Source organism: Macaca nemestrina, chromosome 7 (genome assembly GCF_043159975.1).
Source record: "Macaca nemestrina isolate mMacNem1 chromosome 7, mMacNem.hap1, whole genome shotgun sequence".
NCBI classification, from domain to species: Eukaryota; Metazoa; Chordata; class Mammalia; order Primates; family Cercopithecidae; genus Macaca; species Macaca nemestrina.
This window is the reverse complement of record NC_092131.1, coordinates 11,293,175-11,311,625: the sequence shown is the minus strand read 5'-3', so window position 1 is coordinate 11,311,625 and position 18,451 is coordinate 11,293,175. Positions and strand designations below refer to the sequence as shown.

At 44.3% G+C, this 18,451-nt stretch overlaps 2 protein-coding genes and 1 long non-coding RNA gene across 10 annotated transcripts in view; 2 read left to right on the top strand and 1 right to left on the bottom strand.

Annotated features, from left to right (window-relative positions):
• Positions 1-2,256, top strand: part of LOC105467660 (adenylate kinase 7) — a 99,824-nt gene extending 97,568 nt beyond the window's left edge. For all 3 annotated transcript variants that reach the window (XM_071099637.1, XM_071099638.1, XM_071099636.1), the window contains one exon: positions 1,143-2,256. In XM_071099637.1, coding sequence (XP_070955738.1) covers positions 1,143-1,181 — 39 coding nt within the window. In that variant the 3' untranslated portion in view covers positions 1,182-2,256. The remainder of the gene's footprint in view (positions 1-1,142) is intronic.
• Positions 2,257-14,340: 12,084 nt separating this feature from the next.
• LOC139364188 (uncharacterized) lies at positions 14,341-16,114 on the bottom strand. The gene is made up of 2 exons (XR_011625571.1): positions 15,984-16,114; positions 14,341-15,755 (listed from the first exon to the last, which is right to left on the bottom strand). It is a non-coding gene; the product is annotated as an uncharacterized lncRNA (long non-coding RNA).
• A 46-nt stretch (positions 16,115-16,160) lies between these two features.
• LOC105467449 (poly(A) polymerase alpha) overlaps positions 16,161-18,451 on the top strand; it is a 65,116-nt gene continuing 62,825 nt past the window's right edge. For 5 of the 6 annotated variants that reach the window (XM_071099635.1, XM_071099634.1, XM_011717056.3 and 2 more), the window contains exon 1: positions 16,167-16,386. In XM_071099635.1, the coding sequence (XP_070955736.1) occupies positions 16,379-16,386 (8 nt within the window). In that variant the 5' untranslated portion in view covers positions 16,167-16,378. Of the gene's footprint in view, positions 16,387-18,451 lie in introns of all 6 variants that reach the window. The other variant, XM_011717054.3, reaches the window with a different exon arrangement.

Genomic DNA, 18,451 nt, shown 5'->3' with positions numbered 1-18,451 from the left:
CTCTGTCGTCCAGGCTGAAGTGCAGTGGCACGATCTCGGCTCACTGCAACCTCTGTCTCCAGGGCTCAAGCGATTCTCCTGCCTCAGCCTCCTGAGTAGCTGCAATTACAATCCTGCACCACCACCCCAGGCTAATTTTTGTATTTTTAGTAGAGACGGTTTCACCATGTTGGTCAGGCTGGTCTTGAATCCTGACCTTGTGATCCGCCCACCCAGGCCTCCCAAAGTGCTGGGATTACAGGGGAGAGCCGCCACGCCCAGCCTAATCTGCCTGAATTTTAACAGAAAACCAGTCGAGATAACAAAATTATGTTTCTGGGCCGGGCGCGGTGGCTCAAGCCTGTAATCCCAGCACTTTGGGAGGCCGAGACGGGTGGATCACAAGGTCAGGAGATCGAGACCATCCTGGCTAACATGGTGAAACCCCATCTCTACTAAAAAATACAAAAAACTAGCCGGGCGAGGTGACGGGCGCCTGTAGTCCCAGCTACTCGGGAGGCTGAGGCAGGAGAATGGCGTGAACCTGGGAGGCGGAGCTTGCAGTGAGCTGAGATCCGGCCACTGCACTCCAGCCTGGGCGACAGAGCAAGACTCCGTCTCAAAAAAAAAAAAAACAAAAAAAAACAAAATTATGTTTCTGGTTATTTGGGAAATAGCTTCTAATACATTCGCCATTTATAATAAGATTTTTTTTTCCTCATTGGTCAAACCCATGTAGGATTTTTATTATTCATTTGAAAGTAAAAAATGTATGTACTTTTACTTATTTATTTATTTATTTAAGATAGAGTTTCACTCTTGTTGCCCAGGCTGGAATGCAATGGCACCATCTTGGCTCACTGCAACCGCCACCTCCTGGGATCAAGCGATTCTCCTGCCTTAGCCTCCCGAGTAGCTGGGATTACAGGTGCCCACCACCACACCCAGCTAATTTTTTGTATTTTAGTAGAGATGGGGTTTCACCAAGTTGGCCAGGCTGTTTTCGAACTTCTGACCTCAAGTGATCCACCGGCCTCGGTCTCCCAAAGTGCTGGGATTATAGGCATGAGCCCGGCCCTAGATGATTTTTAAATTGTTACTAATACAAATACATGACTAATAATAACTTGCAAATTGCTGACTTGTCTTTTTTTCAATTGTAGGCAGAATATCTCTTCAAGAACAATCCTGAAGCGCAGTGAAACTTTAAAGATCTAGTATTATCTACCTTTACAGAACCACAGATCACTTATTGTACTTTGAAAAACTGCTTTGAAAAATGCTTTTCCAGTTCTTAGAAAATTCTTTTTTTGTAGACAAATATACTATCAACTAGAATCCCTATTAAAAGCTATATGACATGAATGACTACGTCATTAAAACTGTATTTAAAATGTAAATTGATAAAGACATTTGTGCATAGCTCATGAGACAAATACCAATTGAACATTTTATTTGTTAGTCAGGTCTAAATATTACCGCTTCTGTACACTAATGTTTATAGGTATTTATAGCATGAAGAAAATCAGACTATATATTGTAGACTATATATTATTCTAACATGTAGGCTAATTTACATGACTTGTTATTGCCCCAGTAACAATGTTATTAGAAATGGAAATAAACTGAAGTGGTTTATGCCTGTTGACTCACAGTAAATCAGACAAGATTGGTGTCTGTAAGATTGCTTTTTTTTTTTGATGAAGCAATGGCTAGGGAAAGGTGGCTTTGAGTTCCGGGTCAGGATCCCAGACAATGAATCAGAGAAAACTGTAAACCTTTAGGCAGAGAAATTTGCATAACAGGATAATTCCAATCTTTGTGATAAGTAAGAAGTTGCTAAATATTTTCAACACACTTTATAACATAGGCATAAGTTATCAATCCTATGGTCTTTTCCAGTTCTAAAAATCCCGTAAGATTCCTAGAATTACCCTAAATGAGAAACTAGGTTTAACGGCATATGTATTTTATCCCTTTAAATAATGTAACCTAATACAACTGCCTGATTTTTTATTTGTGGTAAAATACATGTAACATAAAATTGACCACTGTCACCATTTTAAAGCATATAATTCAGTGGCACTAAGTTCATTCACAATGATCTGCAGCCACCACTATCTAGTCCAGAACTTTCTCATCACCCCAAATGGAAACCCAGCACCTATTAGGCAGTCATATTCCATTATTCCCTCCCCCGAGTTCCAGGCAACCACGAATCTGCTTTCTGTCTCTATGGATTTACCTATTATAAATAAAACCATACAATGGGTGGTCTTTCATGTCTGGCTTCTTTCACTAAGCAAAATGTTTTCAAGGTTCATCTATGTCATACAATGTATTAGTACTTCATTCCTTTTCATAGCTGAATACTATTCCATTGTATGGATATACCACATTTTGTTTAATTGTTCATTTGTTCGTGGACATTTGGGTTGTTTCCACCTTTTGGCTACTGTGACTATAACTGGCATGAACATTTGTGTGCAAGTTCTTATTTGAACACAGGTTGTCAGTTCTGTTGGCTAGATACCTAGGATTGGAACTGCTGTCATGTGGTCATTCTATGCTCAACTTATTGAGGAACTGCCACACTGTTTTCCACAGTAGCTGCACCATTTTACATTCCCACCAGCAGTGTATGAGGGATTCCAATATTCTGCATCCTCACTAACACTTGTTATTTTCTGTGTTTTTGTTTATTGTTTTTTTTTTTTTTTTTGAGTCAGAGTCTCGCTTCTGTCACCCAGGCTGGAGTGCAGTGGCCGGATCTCAGCTCACTGCAAGTTCCGCCTCCCGGGTTCCCGCCATTCTCCTGCCTCAGCCTCCCGAGTAGCTGGGACTATAGGCGCCCGCCACCTCGCCCGGCTAGTTTTTTGTATTTTTTAGTAGAGACGGGGTTTCACCGTGTTAGCCAGGATAGTCTTGATCTCCTGACCTCGTGATCCGCCCGTCTCGGCCTCCCAAAGTGCTGGGATTACAGGCGTGAGCCACCGCGCCCGGCTGTTTATTGTTTTTAATGGTGATCATAGTGGGTGTGATGTGGCATCATATTGTGACTAAGCATCTTTCAATGCACTTGCTGTCCATTTCGATGTCTTCTCTGGAGAAATATACAGGCATACCTCATAGATATCGAGGGTTTGGCTCCAGACCCCCACAATAAAGCTAATATTGTAATAAAGCAAGTCACCCCAATTTTTTTGTTTCCTAGTGCATATGTTATTTTTCCACTATATTTTACACTATCTGTTAACTGTGCAATAATAGCATTATGTCTAAAAAACAAGGTGCCTATCTTAATTTAAAAATAATTTATTGCTTCATGCCTGTAATCCCAGCATTTTGGGAGACTGAGGCGGGCGGATCACGAAGTCAGGAGATCGAGACCATCCTGGCTAACATGGTGAAACCCTGTCTCTACAAAAAATACAAAAAAATTAGCCGGGCGTTGTAGCTGGCGCCTGTAGTCCCAGCTACTCGGGAGGCTGAGGCAGGAGAATGGCATGAACCCGGGAGGTGGAGCTTGCAGTGAGCCGAGATCGTGCCATTGCACTCCAGCCTGGGTGACAGAGCAAGACTCTGTCTCAAAAAAAAAAAAAAACTTTATTGCTAAAAAACGTTAACAATAACTGGAGCCTTCAGTGAGTTGTAATTTTTTTGTTGTTAGAGGGTCTTGCCTCAATTCTGATGGCTGATGACTGATCAGGGTGGTGGCTGCTGAAGGTTGGGGTAGCTGTGGCTATTTCATAAAATAAGACGGCAATGGGCTGGGCGCAGTAGGCTCATGCCTGTAATCCCAGCACTTTGGGAGGTTGAGGCAGGTGGATCACCCCAGGTCAGGAGTTCGAGACTAGCCTGGCCAACATGGTGAAACCCCATCTCTACTAAAAATACAAACATTAGTTGGGCGTGGTGGCGTGTGCCTATAATCTCAGCTACTTGGGAGGACGAGGCAGGAAAATCACTTGAACCCAGGAGGTGGAGGTTGCAGTGAGCTGAGATTGTGCCACTGCACTTCAGCCTGGGTGACAGAGTGAGACTCCATCTCAAAAAAAAAAAAAAAAAAAAGACAGCAATGAAGTTTGCCACATTAACGGAACTCTTCCTTTCAAGAAAAATTTCTCTGTAGCATGTCATGTTGTTTGATGGCATTTTACCCACATTAGTATTTTTTCAAAATTTGAGTCAATCCTCTCAAATTCTGATACTGCTTTATCAATTAAGTTTATTAAATGTTCTAAATCCTCTGTTGTACATTTCAACAGTGTTCACAGCATCTTTACTAGTAGATTCCATCTTAAGAAACCACTGTCTTTGCTCATCTAGAAGAAACAACTTCTCATCTGTTTAATGTTTTATCACGAGATTGCAGCAATTCAGTCACATCTTCTGTCTCCACTTCTAATTCTACTTCTCTTGCTATTTCCATCACATCTGCAGTTACTTCATCCATTGAAGTCTTAATCACCTCAAAGTCATCCAAGAGGGCTGGAATCAACCTCTTTCAAACTCCTGTTAATGTTGTCATTTTGACCTCCTTCCATGAATCCGAAATGTTCTTAATGGCATATAGAATGGTGAATCTTTTCTAGAAAGTTTTCAATTTACTTTGCCTAGATCCATCAGAGGAATCACTATCCATGCCACCTTTAGCTTTATGAAATGTATTTTTTTTTTTTTTTTTTGAGACAGAGTCTCACTCTGTCACCCAGGCTGGAGTTCAGTGGCCGGATCTCAGCTCACTGCAAGCTCCGCCTCCCGGGTTCGCGCCATTCTCCTGCCTCAGAGTAGCTGGGACTATAGGCGCCTGCCACCTCGCCCGGCTAGTTTTTGTATTTTTTTTTTTTTTTTGAGACGGAGTCTCGCTCTGTCATCCAGGCTGGAGTGCAGTGGCCGGATCTCAGCTCACTGCAAGCCCCGCCTCCCAGGTTCACGCCATTCTCCTGCCTCAGCCTCCCGAGTAGCTGGGACTACAGGCGCCCGCCACCTCGCCCGGCTAGTTTTTTTTTTTTGTATTTCCTAATAGAGACGAGGTTTCACCGTGTTAGCCAGGATGGTCTCGATCTCCTGACCTTGTGATCCGCCCGTCTCGGCCTCCCAAAGTGCTGGGATTACAGGCTTGAGCCACCTCGCCCGGCCTAGTTTTTGTATTTTTTAGTAGAGACGGGGTTTCACCGTGTTAGCCAGGATGGTCTCGATCTCCTGACCTCGTGATCCGCCCGTCTCGGCCTCCCAGAGTGCTGGGATTACAGGCGTGAGCCACCACGCCCGGCCTGAAATGTATTTCTTTCTTTTTTTTTTTTTTTTTTGAGACGGAGTCTTGCTTTGTCACCCAGGCTAGAGTGCAGTGGCCGGATCTCAGCTCACTGCAAGCTCCGCCTCCCAGGTTCACGCCATTCTCCTGGCTCAGCCTCCCGCGTAGCTGGGACTACAGGCGCCCGCCACCTCGCCCGGCTAGTTTTTTGTATGTTTTAGTAGAGACGGCGTTTCACCATGTTAGCCAGGATGGTCTCGATCTCCTGACCTCGTGATCCGCCCGTCTCGGCCTCCCAAAGTGCTGGGATTACAGGCTTGAGCCACCGCGCCCGGCCTCTGAAATGTATTTCTTAAATAATAAGGCTTGAAAGTCGAAATTACTCCTTGATTCATGGGCTGCAGAATGTTTTGTTAATAACACGAAAACATTAATTTCTTTGTACATCTCCATCAGAGCTCTTGGGTGACTACATGCATTGTCAATGAGCAGCAATATTTTGAAAGGACTCAGTTTTTTTTTTTTTTTTTTTTCTGAGCAGTAGTTCTTAAACAGTGGACTTAAACTAGTCATTAAACCAAGCCATTGCACAGCAGTTCATGCCTGTAGTCCCAGCAAGTCAGGTGGCTGAAGCAGGGGATTGCTTGAGCCCAGGAATTTGAGGCTGTGATATGCAACGATCACACCTGTGAATCGCTACTGCACTCCAGCCTGGGCAACATACTGACACTCTGTCTTTTAAAAAAAAATTTTCAGTAAACCATGCTGTAAATAGATGTGCTGTCATCCAGACTTCACTGTTCCCTTAAGAGAGCACAGGCAGAGTAGATTTAGCTATACTCTTCAGGGCCCCAAGATTTTGGGAATGGTAAATAGACATAGGCTTCAACTTAAACGTACCAGCTACATTAGTTTCTAACAAGAAAGTCAGTCTGTCTTTTGAAGCTTTGAAGCTGAGCATTGACTGCTCTTTAGGTAGGAGAGTCCTAGCTGGCGTCTTTTTCCAATACAAGGCTGTTTTCGCTATGTTGAAAATGTTGTTTAGTGCGGCCACCTTCTTAAATGATTTTAGCTAGATCTTCTGAGTAACTTGCTGCGGCTTGTACATCAGTTTCACCTCGCACTTTTAGGTTATAGAGATGGCTTCTTTTCTTAAACCTCATGAACCAACCTCTGCCAGCTTCAACTTTTCTTCTACAGCTTCTGCACCGCTCTCAGCCTTCATAGAATTAAAAAGAGTTAGGCCCTTGCTCTGGATTAGGCTTTGGCTTAAAGGAACGTTGTAGCCGGTATGATCTTCTGTCCAGACCATTCAGACTTTCTCCATATTAACAAGAAAGCTGTTTCACTTTCTTATCATTTGTGGGTTCACTGGAGCAGCACTTTTAATTTCCTTCAAGAACTTTTCCTTTGCATTCACAACTTGGCTAACTGGCACAAGAGGTCTAGCTTTTGGTCTATCTCAGCTTTCAATATGCCTTCCTCACTACTCTTAATCATTTCTACCTTTTAATTTAAAGTGAGAGACTTGTGACTCTTCATTTGAATAGTTAAAGGCCATTGTAGGGTTATGACGTGGTCTAATTTCAATATTGTTGTGTCTCAGGGAAAAGGTAGGTCCAAGAAGAGGGACAGAGATGGTAAAATGGCTGGTTGGTAGAGCAATCAGAATACACATTTATCAATTAAACTTGCTGTCTTATATGGGAATGGTTTGTGGCGCCCCAGAACAATTACAATAGTGACATAAAAAAAATCACTAATGGGCCGGGCGCGGTGGCTCACGCCTGTAATCCCAGCACTTTGGGAGGCCGAGGCGGGCGGATCACAAGGTCAGGAGATCGAGACCACGGTGAAACCCCGTCTCTACTAAAAATACAAAAAATTAGCCGGGCGCGGTTGTGGGCGCCTGTAGTCCCAGCTACTCGGGAGGCTGAGGCAGGAGAATGGCGTGAACCCGGGAGGCGGAGCTTGCAGTGAGCTGAGATCCGGCCACTGCACTCCAGCCTGGGCGACAGAGCGAGACTCCGTCTCAAAAAAAAAAAAAAAAAAAAAAAAAAAAAAAATCACTAATGAATAATAGCAATAAACTTAGAAACAGTGCAAGAATTATCAAAATATGACACAAAGATATGAAATGACCACATGCTGCTGGAAAAATGGTGCTGATAGACTTGCTTGATGCAGGGTTGCAAAAACCTTCAATTTGTAGAAAATGGTATCTTGCAAAGTGCAGTAAAGGACAATAAAATGAGGTGTGCCTGTATATTCAAGCCCTTTGCTCACTTTTTATTTGGGTTGTCTTTTTGTTGTTGAATTGTAAGAGTTCTTTACATGTTATGGATACAAGACCCTTGTCAAACGTATGATTTGCAAACATCTCCCCCATTCCATGGGTCTTTTCATTCTGTTGAGAGTGCCTTTTAAGACACAAAAGGTTTTAATTTTGAGGAAGTTTAATTTACCTATTTTTGGTTTTGTTTCACTGCACTATTTTTGGAAACTTTTTTTTTTTTTTATAATTTCAACTTTTAGTTTAGATTCAGCGGGTAACATGTGCAGGTTTGTTACATGGGTATATTGTGTGATGCTCAAGTTTGGGACACAAACAACCCCATCACTCAGGTGGTGAGCATAGTACCCAATAGTTAGTTTTTCAACCCTTGTCCCTGCCTTTCCTCCCACCTCTAGTAGTCTACAGGGTCTATTGTTGCCATCTCTATGTCCACGAGTACCCAATGTTAATTAGCATAGGATAATGGTCCCGAGCTGCATCCATGCCGCTGCAAAAGGCATGATTTATTTTTCATGGCTGCACTCTATACTATTTTTGACCCTTATATTTTAATAAAAAATCTCAATAAAAAGAATACATTTTCCACAGTTTGAAATCATTAGTCTTTATAATAGTTACATTTTCATGCCTTCATTTCATGACCTTGCTTCCTGGTTTACTGAAAACTAACACAAAAAACAAATCAAATCAAAAAACAAGCCATCAAAAGAGAGCTTCTTTGTCTTCATGGGGCATGGAACCAGTAAAAGAAAAAAAAAGAATAAAAGAGAGCTTCTACATTCTCCCACTACAAACCTCTCTCTGCCTTCCCATTTGCTACAGAGAACTGTGTGTGCTCACATCTGAGGTCAGCCCTCCACTTCTGCCCTCGCTCCTGTCCCTCCTCACATAATCAGATTCAACTCTTAAAATTGTCTGCTCTCTCGTAGCTTAATTTTTCTCTTACTTCTGGATCATCATGCCAAGCTTTAAACATGAGGTACTAGCTTCCGTACTTCAAAACAAGACAAAACCAAATTAAAATGCAAAAACCTTCCCACACCTCCACATCCTCCTCCAGCTATGGTCCCAATATAGCAAGGTTACTAGCCAGCTCCATATTTCCAAATCCAATTGGTAATTCTCAGGCCTCATCTTACTGGGTGTCTCTGAACATCTGACACATTTTATCATTTCCTCCTTGAAACACTTTCTTTCCTCCATCTGAATGTCTCATAGGCATGCTAAACTTTAACATGGCCAACGCTGATTCCTGATCCCCGTCCTCCCTCCCCTCTACCTGCCGCTCCCCCATCTTCCCACCTCAGTTATTGGCAACTCCATCCTTCCAGCTGCTCAGGCCCAAAACCTTGGAGTCATTCTCTATTCTTTTCCTTTTCTTTCTCTCTCTTTTTTCTTTCTTTTTTTTTTAGATGGAGTGGCTCAATCTTGGCTCACTGCAACCTCTGTCTCCTGGGTTCAAGTGATTCTCCTGCCTCAGCCTCCTGAGTAGCTGGGATTATAGGTGCCTGCCACCACACCTGGCTAATTTTTGTATTTTTAGTAGAGACGGGGTTTCGCCATGTTGGCCAGGCTGGTCTTGAACTCCTGACCTCAGGTGATCCACCTGCCTCGGCCTTCCAAAGTCCTGGGATTACAGGCATGAGCCACTGTGCCCAGCTCTTTTCTCTTACCCCCCCATCCAATACATCAATGTATTATATTGGCTCAACTTTCAAAACGTATCTGGAGTCTCTGTGCTTCTCATCCTTCCAACACTACCATCCATTAATCCATTAACCCATGATTCCATTAATCTATGAATAGGTTAATGCATGTATGAGGACAGGGCCCACATCACCCAAACATCTCTTAAGGGTCCCACCTCTTCATACTGCCACATTGGGGATTAAATTTAAATATGAGTTTTGGAGGGGACAAATATTCAAATCATAGCAAGCTATCATTTACAATAAAACAGGTAGGGGTAACCTAAGGAACATGTGTAAGACCTCTACAGAAAATTATAAAACATTACTGATAGTAATTAAACATGAAATAAATGGAGAAATGAAGGGACAGACCATATTAATACTTTATAAAACCCAATATTGTTAATACTTCAATTCTTCCCCAAAAATGATTTATAGAATCAATGTAACTCCAATGAGAATCCCAGTATCTTTCTCTCCTTCCTTCCTTTCTTTTCCTTCCTTCCTTCCTTCCTTCCTTCCTTCCTTCCTTCCTTCCTTCCTTCCTTCCTTCCTTCCCTCCCTCCCTCCCTCCCTCCCTCCCTCTCTCCCTCCCTCTCTCCCTCCCTCCATCTTTCTTTCCATCTTTGCTTGCTTCCTTCTACCTTTGTTTTTTGGGGGGATGAAAATCAGTAATCTGGGCCGGGTGTGGTGGCTCATGCCTGTTATCCCAGCACTTCGGGAGGCCGAGACAGGCAGATCACCTGAGGTGGGGAGTTCAAGACCTGCCTGACCAACATGGAGAAACCCCATCTCTGCTAAAAATACAAAATTAGCTGGGTGTGGTGGTGCATGCCTGTAATCCCAGCTACTCGGGAGGCTGAGGCAGGAGAATTGCTCGAACCCGGGAGGTGGAGATTGCAGTGAGCCGAGATCACGCCATTGCACTCCAGCCTGGAGCAACAAGAGTAAAATTCTGTCTCAAAGAAGAAAAGAAAATCAGTAATTTGGTTCTAAAATGTATATGGCAATGCAAAGGACCTAGAATAATCAAAACAATTTTGAAGAACAAACCTAGAGAACTAAACTCTCCAGATATCAACACTTATTACAAAGCTACAGTGATTAGAACAGACACATACATCAACGGAGCAGAATCAGGAACCCAGAAATGGACCCACACATTTATAGTCACTTGACTTACAGCAAAGGTGCCATGGCAATTCGATAGGAAAGTATGATCTTTTAAATAAATGGTGCATCAACTAGAGATCCACATATTAAAAACAAAGCCAAGCCTTGTTCTCTATCTCATACTGCACACAAAATTATTTTGAAGTGGAGCATAGAATTAAATGTGAAAGTCAAAATAATAAAGTGGCTGGATGTGGTGGCTCATTCCTGTGATTCCAGCACTTTGGGAGGGCAAGGCAGAACTGCTGGAGGGCGAGGTAGGAGAATTGCCTGAGGCCAGGGATTCCTGACCAGCCTGGGTGACATAGCTGGGACCTCATCTGCACTAAAAATGAAATAAAATAAAAATTAGCTAGGTGTGGTGGCATGCACCTGTAGTCCCAGCGACCTGGGAGGCTGGGGCAGGAGGATCAGTTGAGCCTGGAAGAGGGAGGCTACAATGAGCTATAATCACAGCACTGCACTCTAGCCTGGGTGACAGAATGTAAGACTTTGTCTCAAAAAATAGATATATAAAATAAAAGGGGATATGAATTTAATGAAAGGACTGCTCAAGAGTATAGTACTCATGGGATAAAAATGCTTATATTATTATTTTTATTTTAGTAATTAATAAGTCTGGTCTTTAATTTTTTGAAAAGTATTGGCCCAGTGGATCATCAGAGTTCATTACCGGGATAAAAATCTCTGTGTCACACAGTATCTCCTATGACTACTCCTAAATGACAATAAAACACAATTCATGTAGTTCCCTCTGTATGAAGAGTTTCTGCTCTCAAAAACATTTTCATGTATTTTTTGTTTGTTTGTTTGAATGCACTGGGGGCCTCTGGGAACCAGTTTTGAAATTCTTTCCACTATTTATGACATTGTTCTGTGGAAAATGCAATCCGAATGACACAGTAGTTCCCCCGTAACTGGGGTTTCTCTTTCCTGTTTTGGTTACCTGTGGTCAACTGTGGTCTGAAAATAGTAAATGAAAAATGTTAGAAATAAACAACTCATAAGTTTAAAATTCCCTACCACTCTGAGTAGTGTCATAAAATCTTGCGCCTTCTTGCTCAGGTGGACATGAATCATCCCTTTGTCTGGTGTTTCCACACTGTATACACACACTGTATACACTGCCCGCCAGTTAGTCACTTAGAGCAGCCCTCTCCATGATCAGATCAACTGTCCAATAGTACAGTGCTTGTGTTCAAGTCACTCTTATTTTACTTAATAATGGCCTCAAAGTACAAGAGTAGTCATGCTGGTATATTGTTCTAATTGTCGTATTTTATTATTGTTGCTGTTTACCTCTCACTGTGCCTAATTTATAAATTAAACTTTATCATAGGTATATATGTGTAGGAAAAAACATAGTAAATACAGGGTTTGGCACTACCCTGTTTCAGGCATGTGCTGGGACTCTTTGAAGGTATCCCCTGGGGGTAGAGAGAGATTACTATACTTAAAATTCCAGTAGAACACATCTTCCCCCTTCTCTGCAGCCAGAAGAAAACAGGCACTAGGTGATGGGGCAATAGTCATGGAGACCAGCAGCAGCTGGAGGGAGGTGTGGGCAGGACTCAGGACAAGCAAGGCAAGGGTAACAGTAGACTGTACCAATATACTATTAATTGGTCTTATCTTACTCTTCACTTTCCTTGGCTAGAGTTTTATTCTTAACTGGGTCCTAAATAGGATCTGTGAGCATCTAGCTCGTTACTCATTCATGAAATTTGAGTTGGAGTAGTCGCTGGGTGTATATAAGGTCCTTCCAGAGCCGAAACATGATTCCAAGCCATGATTCTTGTTTTTAGAGTTTATAATGTTTCCAGCTCAAATTTCTCCTCTTAGCTCCGGAAGCATATTTTCAACTGCCTCATAGACATTTCTGAATGTCCCACAGGCAGTTCAAAATCAACACATAGTTACTACTCTCTCAATCTCATCCACTTACCTAGTTATACTCCTCTATTTCCTATTTCATTTATCAGTAGCTCCAATCATTGTCACCTGCCCCCATCCAGAACCTCTGAAATCACTTTGGTCTTCTTCCTCTCCAACACTTCTCACATCCAGAATTAGCTATGCCTTCTAAATCTTTCTCAAATTGCTCCCTTCTTCTCTTCCTTATTTCAAACTTCATTTCTCATCTGAATGATCGCAAGAGCTACCTCACCCATCTTCCAGCTTCAAAACCTCTCCTAGTTCAAATTCATTCCTTACACTTTCTGTCATCTTTCCAAAAATATCAATGTAACCTCACTCCTGTTTTAAAACTTTCAATGGCTCCTCCATTCACAAAAAGAAAAATTTTAAATCTCTCAGAATTAACTTCAGGTCTCAGCTCAAAAGTCAGTTCCTCTGAAATCCTTCTCTATCTGAAGTTGGCCTCCACCACAACTCTAATGCCTGGTTTACTAATGCCTCTTATCACAATCTATAATTCCCTTGTCTATTTATGGAGTCATTATATGCTCTCCCATCTCCCCCTACTCCCTTTATTATGAGACATGGTCTCATTCTGTCACCCAGGCTGGAGCGCAGTGGCATGATCTTGGCTCACTACAGCCTTGACTTCCCAGGCTCAGATGATTCTCCCACCTCAGCCTTCGGAATAGAGGACTACAGGTGTGCACCACTATGCCCCTTATCTTCTGCCTCTCACTTTCCAGCTTTATTTTCACCACTCCTCACTAAATATTTTGTGGTTTAGTCACTTCAAAAGTCTCCCTTTCTCCAAATAAATTATTTGCACTTTTAAATTTTTATTATTATTATTTTTAGATGGAGGTTTGGTCTTGTTGCCCAGGCTGGAGGGCAATGGTACAATTTCGGTCCACTGCAACCTCCGCCTCCTGGGTTCAAGTGATTCTCCTGCCTCAGCTTTCAAGTAGCTGGGATTACAGGCACCCGCCACTATGCCCAGCTAATTTTTTTGTATTTTTAGTAGAGATGGGGTTTCACCATGTTTGTCAGGCTGGTCTCCAACTCCTGACCTTGAGTGATCTTCCCGCCTCGGCCTCCCAAAGTGCTGGGATTACAGGTGTGAGCCGCCGCGCCCGGCCTCATTTTATTTTTAAAAATTGTTCTCTTTACCTGAGATGCCCTTCTATTCCTTCTGTCCACTTACCAAACCCTAACATATCAGGACATGTCTGAAGTGACCTCTCTTACATGAAGTCTACCTTGACTCCATCCTCAACCCTCGATATTGTTCCTTTTAAATGTCTTAGGCAAGTAGCGTGGTATCTAGCACATTCTAGGTACTATTCATCAGCTGGCTATCTAGCGGCCTCATTCTATGGAAGGCTGAAACAAAAATAGTTTGAAGCAATTATAGACCAAAAGCATGGATGTTTAGCATCCCTCTCTTCACTGCCTTCTGAGATGCCTGGCAGAGGACAACATAAGCTGAAAAAGTCCCATTCTTTTATTCATAAAGTACATCATTAGTGCATTTTTTTTTTTTTTTTTGGACAAGGTCTTGCTCTGTTGCCAAGCTAGAGTGCAGTGGCATGATCAGGGATCACTGCAGTCTCGACTTCCTTGCCTCAGGTGATCCTCCCAACATCAGCCTCCCAAGTAACCGGGACTACAGGTGTGTGCCACCAAGCCCAGTTAATTTTTTTGATTTTTTTTTTTTTTTTTTTTTTTTTTTTAGTAGAGACAAGGTCTTGCCATGTTGCCCAGGGTGGTCTAGAACTCCCGAGTTCAAGGAATCCTCTGCCTCCCAAAGAGCTGGGATTACAGGTGTGGATGAGCCACTGTGCCAGGCCCCAGGGCATATCTTTATAAGCAGCTTTTAAGTCCACAGCCTTAATACATTATTGAATTTTCTGGATCTCAGATTTTCAGTCTTTTAGGGACAACTATGCTGCTGGGTCCCCAGCCAAAGCCACCTTGATGACAAAAGGAAAAGAGACTAAGTGGAAGAAATGAGAATCAAACATAAGTCTGTTTCCAGATAAGTACTATTTAATGGAAATGAAGGCCACATATATAACTTAAAATTTCCTAGTGATCACATTTAAAGAAACAGGTAAAATTAATTTTAATAGTATATATATATATATTTTTTTTGAGACAGGGTCTCATTGTGTCATGCAGGCTGGAGTGCAGCAGAGAGATGACGACTCACAGCAGCCTCCACCTCCCACTCCAGCAATCCTCCTACCTGAGCCTTCGGAGTAACTGGGACCACAGGCACGTACTACCATGCCCAGCTAACTTTTTTTTAACTTTTTGTAGAGACAGGAGTTTCCCTATATTGCCCAGGCTGGTCTCCAACTCCTGCTCAAGCGATCCTCCCACCTCAGCCTCCTAAAGTGCTGGATCACAGGTGTGAGGCACCGTGCCCGGCTTACATTTTCTTTACCGCAATATATCCAAAATATTTCAATGTGCAATCAATACAAAAAGTGATCAGAGAGGTATTTCACATTCCTCGAACTGACACCCGTGCGTATTTTGCACTTCCAGTGCATCCTAAACGAACTAGCCTCATTTCAAGTGCTCAGTGGCCCTAAGTGGCCAAGGGGCTACCCTAATGCACAGGGCAGGTTTAAGGACAGGTCCTGTGCTTTTCCCACTCGGAGTCACTAGTCCTACTAGACATTCTGTGAAAAAGGGGAAAGCCTTTGTGAAACTTCCTGACGACTCACAAATGCGTATTACATTTAAGAGTTTAAAACTTTGGTTAATGCAGCGTCCTGTATTTGATTCTTTCCCTCCTCCTCTCCACTAACCCCCTATGTGACACCGTAGAACTTATAATTCGTTACAATTCGCAGATGGAGGGCATATGAGAGAGGAGGCTCTGCCTCAAACACTTTCTCACACTTTTGCCGAGAGGTCGCTACAAGGTAGACTTCCAGGTCCCACCCGAGATAGATGACGGGCTGGAAACACAGTCAAGGGAAAATTATGACCAAGACAGCCTTTGCTAAAATGCCAGCGGTGACTGCCATTGATGTTCCTATAAAACAGGTCAGCTCTGTCAGGAAGTTCCAGTGCATCATTTGTTCAAAAGTAAAATCAGCCCGTGTTCCTGTATTCGGGGACTGTCCTCACAGTCCTAACCTACACATTTATTAGCTCAACAAATACTTCAGAGCCTGGGTCAGGCATCACGTGTTAAAACAGACGGAAAGCTCCATCTGGGTCCACTGGGTGGGACGCAGTCTGGGAGGGAAACGGAGTACTGGGGACATGTTTTCGTCGGCTGTGGGATAAGACCTCGCGCCGTGTCACACGCGGCCGGCACCGCTGCCCGGTAAAGTACTTGTTACTTTGCAGTCGAGTACGAAGCGGCTGACTAACCGGTTCCAACCCAAGGCAGCGACTCCTGCGAGTCGTTCTAAGCGCCGCGCTGTGGGGTACACACGGTGCACGCGTGGGTGCCTCAGCCCCCTGGCAGCGCCTTCAGGGACGCCGCTCCAGGAAAGAGCAGCCGCCGCGACCTCAGGCGGCGGGAAAGGTGGGACCTCACAATGCGCCGGAAGCGGTGCCTCGTGGGCTTGGGATCTCTCCGGGTTCTTCCTTGCGCCGTCCACGCCGCACTGCCCACGAGAGCGTCCCCGCCCAAGGCACAACTCACCTCCCGGAGCCTCCCTGACCGTTCCCTTCCACCATCTGACACCCACAACTAAGCAGGAGAAGACCGGCGTGGTAACTGCCGGGCCGCCGGCTGCCGTAAGAACTCCGCTTCCCGTGAGGCTTCGCGGCGAGCGGCGCTGGTGCGCAGGCGCGCGCACGGCGTGCGTGGTGGCGTCAGCAGTTCTAGAACGTTGCTGTGGTAGCGCTCGGGCGCCATGTTAGGACGAAGGGGAAGGAGGAGAAGCGCTTAAAGCGGCGGGAGCGGTGCGGGAGAGGGGTTGGACCCAGGGCTGAGGCAGGCCCCCCCCTCCCTCCCGCCTCAGTGGATCATGCCCAGGGCGGCAGCGGCGGCGGTTGCGGGGGGGAAGTGACTGGGCGGTGCCGGCGCAGGAGACGATGCCGTTGTAAGTAATTTGTATTCTGTTTTCTTTCGCTCGCCGGCTGGGCCTTGGGGGGCGTCCGGGAAGGGGAAAGGGTAGGCGGAGAGGGTGGCACGCGAGCCCGACCCTCCCCCCGGTAGGAGGCAGGCAGGACTGGGGACCTTCCTGTTTCCTCGCCCGCTCGCCGCCGCACTTCTCCCGTGTGCTGGGTTCCCGCGTCCCCCGACCCTTCCTGGCTGGGTCACCTGCCGTCGGGCCGGGGGCCTTCCCCTTCCGGAAGAGCTGGAGGAACCTCTAACTAGCCCGGCCACTCCAGCTTCTCCGCCCCGTCCACAAAGAAAACCAAAACAACCCCAAAACAAAACATTGCCTGGCGGCGGGGAACCGAGACCCTGCTCCACGCGGGATCAGCACTTGGGGTTCGGGCTCGCTCTCGGCGCCCCTCGGGCCCATTCGATGTTGCTTTTCAGTTCCTGGTCTGCCTCAGCTTGCTCACTCTGTTCCATTTCCAGATGCCTGTGTTGTGCGCCAGAGTTAGCTCCTTTCCACTGACCTTGTCTGAATGTAGGAGCACGAGTTAAAAGCCCAGCTTTGAGTGTTGAGTCCCCCTGCCTCCACCTCCGCCCCAGTCCTCCCTAGCGTTCACGGTCGGTCGGAGAAGGGGGCACTTCCCAGGGTGCCCTCCTCCGAAACGGCTTATGTATTGCTTTCCCTGTTTTGTTTTGATGGGGTAACCGGGTTTCATTCTGCTTCCTTTCTCTGTCTCTGGTGATACTTTTTTTTTTCCCCCCCTGGTTGTAAGGCTTAAAGCTAGTCTCTTTATGCTTTCTAATCCCACTACGCCTTTTTCTTTTTTTAGAGGATTTTTAAAAAGTTTTTTTCCTCCCCTCCCCCTTTCTGATAATGAGATATAATTTGGCAGCTCATTGCCAGTAGATTACGGATTTTTTTTTTCTGCAAATATACAGCATTGTAGAGGCCTAAGTAGTGAGACCGCATTTTTCCATTTTTGAAGATTGAAGCGTAAGAGTGCCTCTTTGAGACCAGGGACCGAGTTTTCTTCATCTTAGCCTCAAAACGCAACATGTAATTGACACTCAAAGTTTTGGTTAAATTCAGGATAAAGATTTTTGTGGTTTCTAGACATCGAATGTAGTAACTCAGGTCTATTTTTTTTTTTTGAGTAAGGATAATTTCTTTTGCATATAATCACCGATTGTAGTTTTACGATTATATGTGTGTGTGTCGATGTGTTTCTTTACAGGTGAGACTTTAACTTTGACACAGACCCTCATGACTTCTATCGAAATTTATGTATTTTAAAATAATTTTTCAAGGCTCCCACCCACCCCCTTATGTTATTAGGAAGTTTATCACATTACTTCTGTGATGAAAACGTTTGTTAGACTTAATTAACTATACATGTCTAAAATCTTGGAATCTGCATGGTTTCTGTTTATCGATTTTTTCCCTTTCATGGAATGATAAGAGACCCTAGGAGAACTGAGTCTAAGCAAGATTTTTGTGGTGTTTCTCAGTTCAGTAGGAAATAAATGTTTGCAGTGATGTCATGTGATGACGGCGTTATGAACAGTTAACATTTTGCTGTCTTTGAAAAGGGACTTCTTTTTCTTATAATCATACCAGCATTAAAAATGATAGATGTACACCTTAAAAGGCTTCAATGAAGAAATAACATTAAGTAATTTTGTGTCTTATTTCTAGGAATTAAAAGTACTTTTTTTTTTTTTTTGAGGCGGAGTCTTCACTCTGTCGCCCAGGCTGGAGTGCAGTGGCACCATCTCGGCTCACTGCAAGCTCCGCCTCCCGGGTTCGCGCCATTCTCCTGCCTCAGCCTCCCGAGTAGCTGGGACTACAGGCGCCCGCCACCGCGCCCGGCTAATTTTTTTTTGTATTTTAGTAGAGACGGGGTTTCACCGTGTTAGCCAGGATGGTCTCGATCTCCTGACCTCGTGATCCGCCCACCTTGGCCTCCCAAAGTGCAGGGATTACAAGCGTGAGCCACCGCGCCCGGCCAAAAGTACTTTTATACCTACTTTCCCCCAACGTTCTTTGAAGAGGGAAAGTA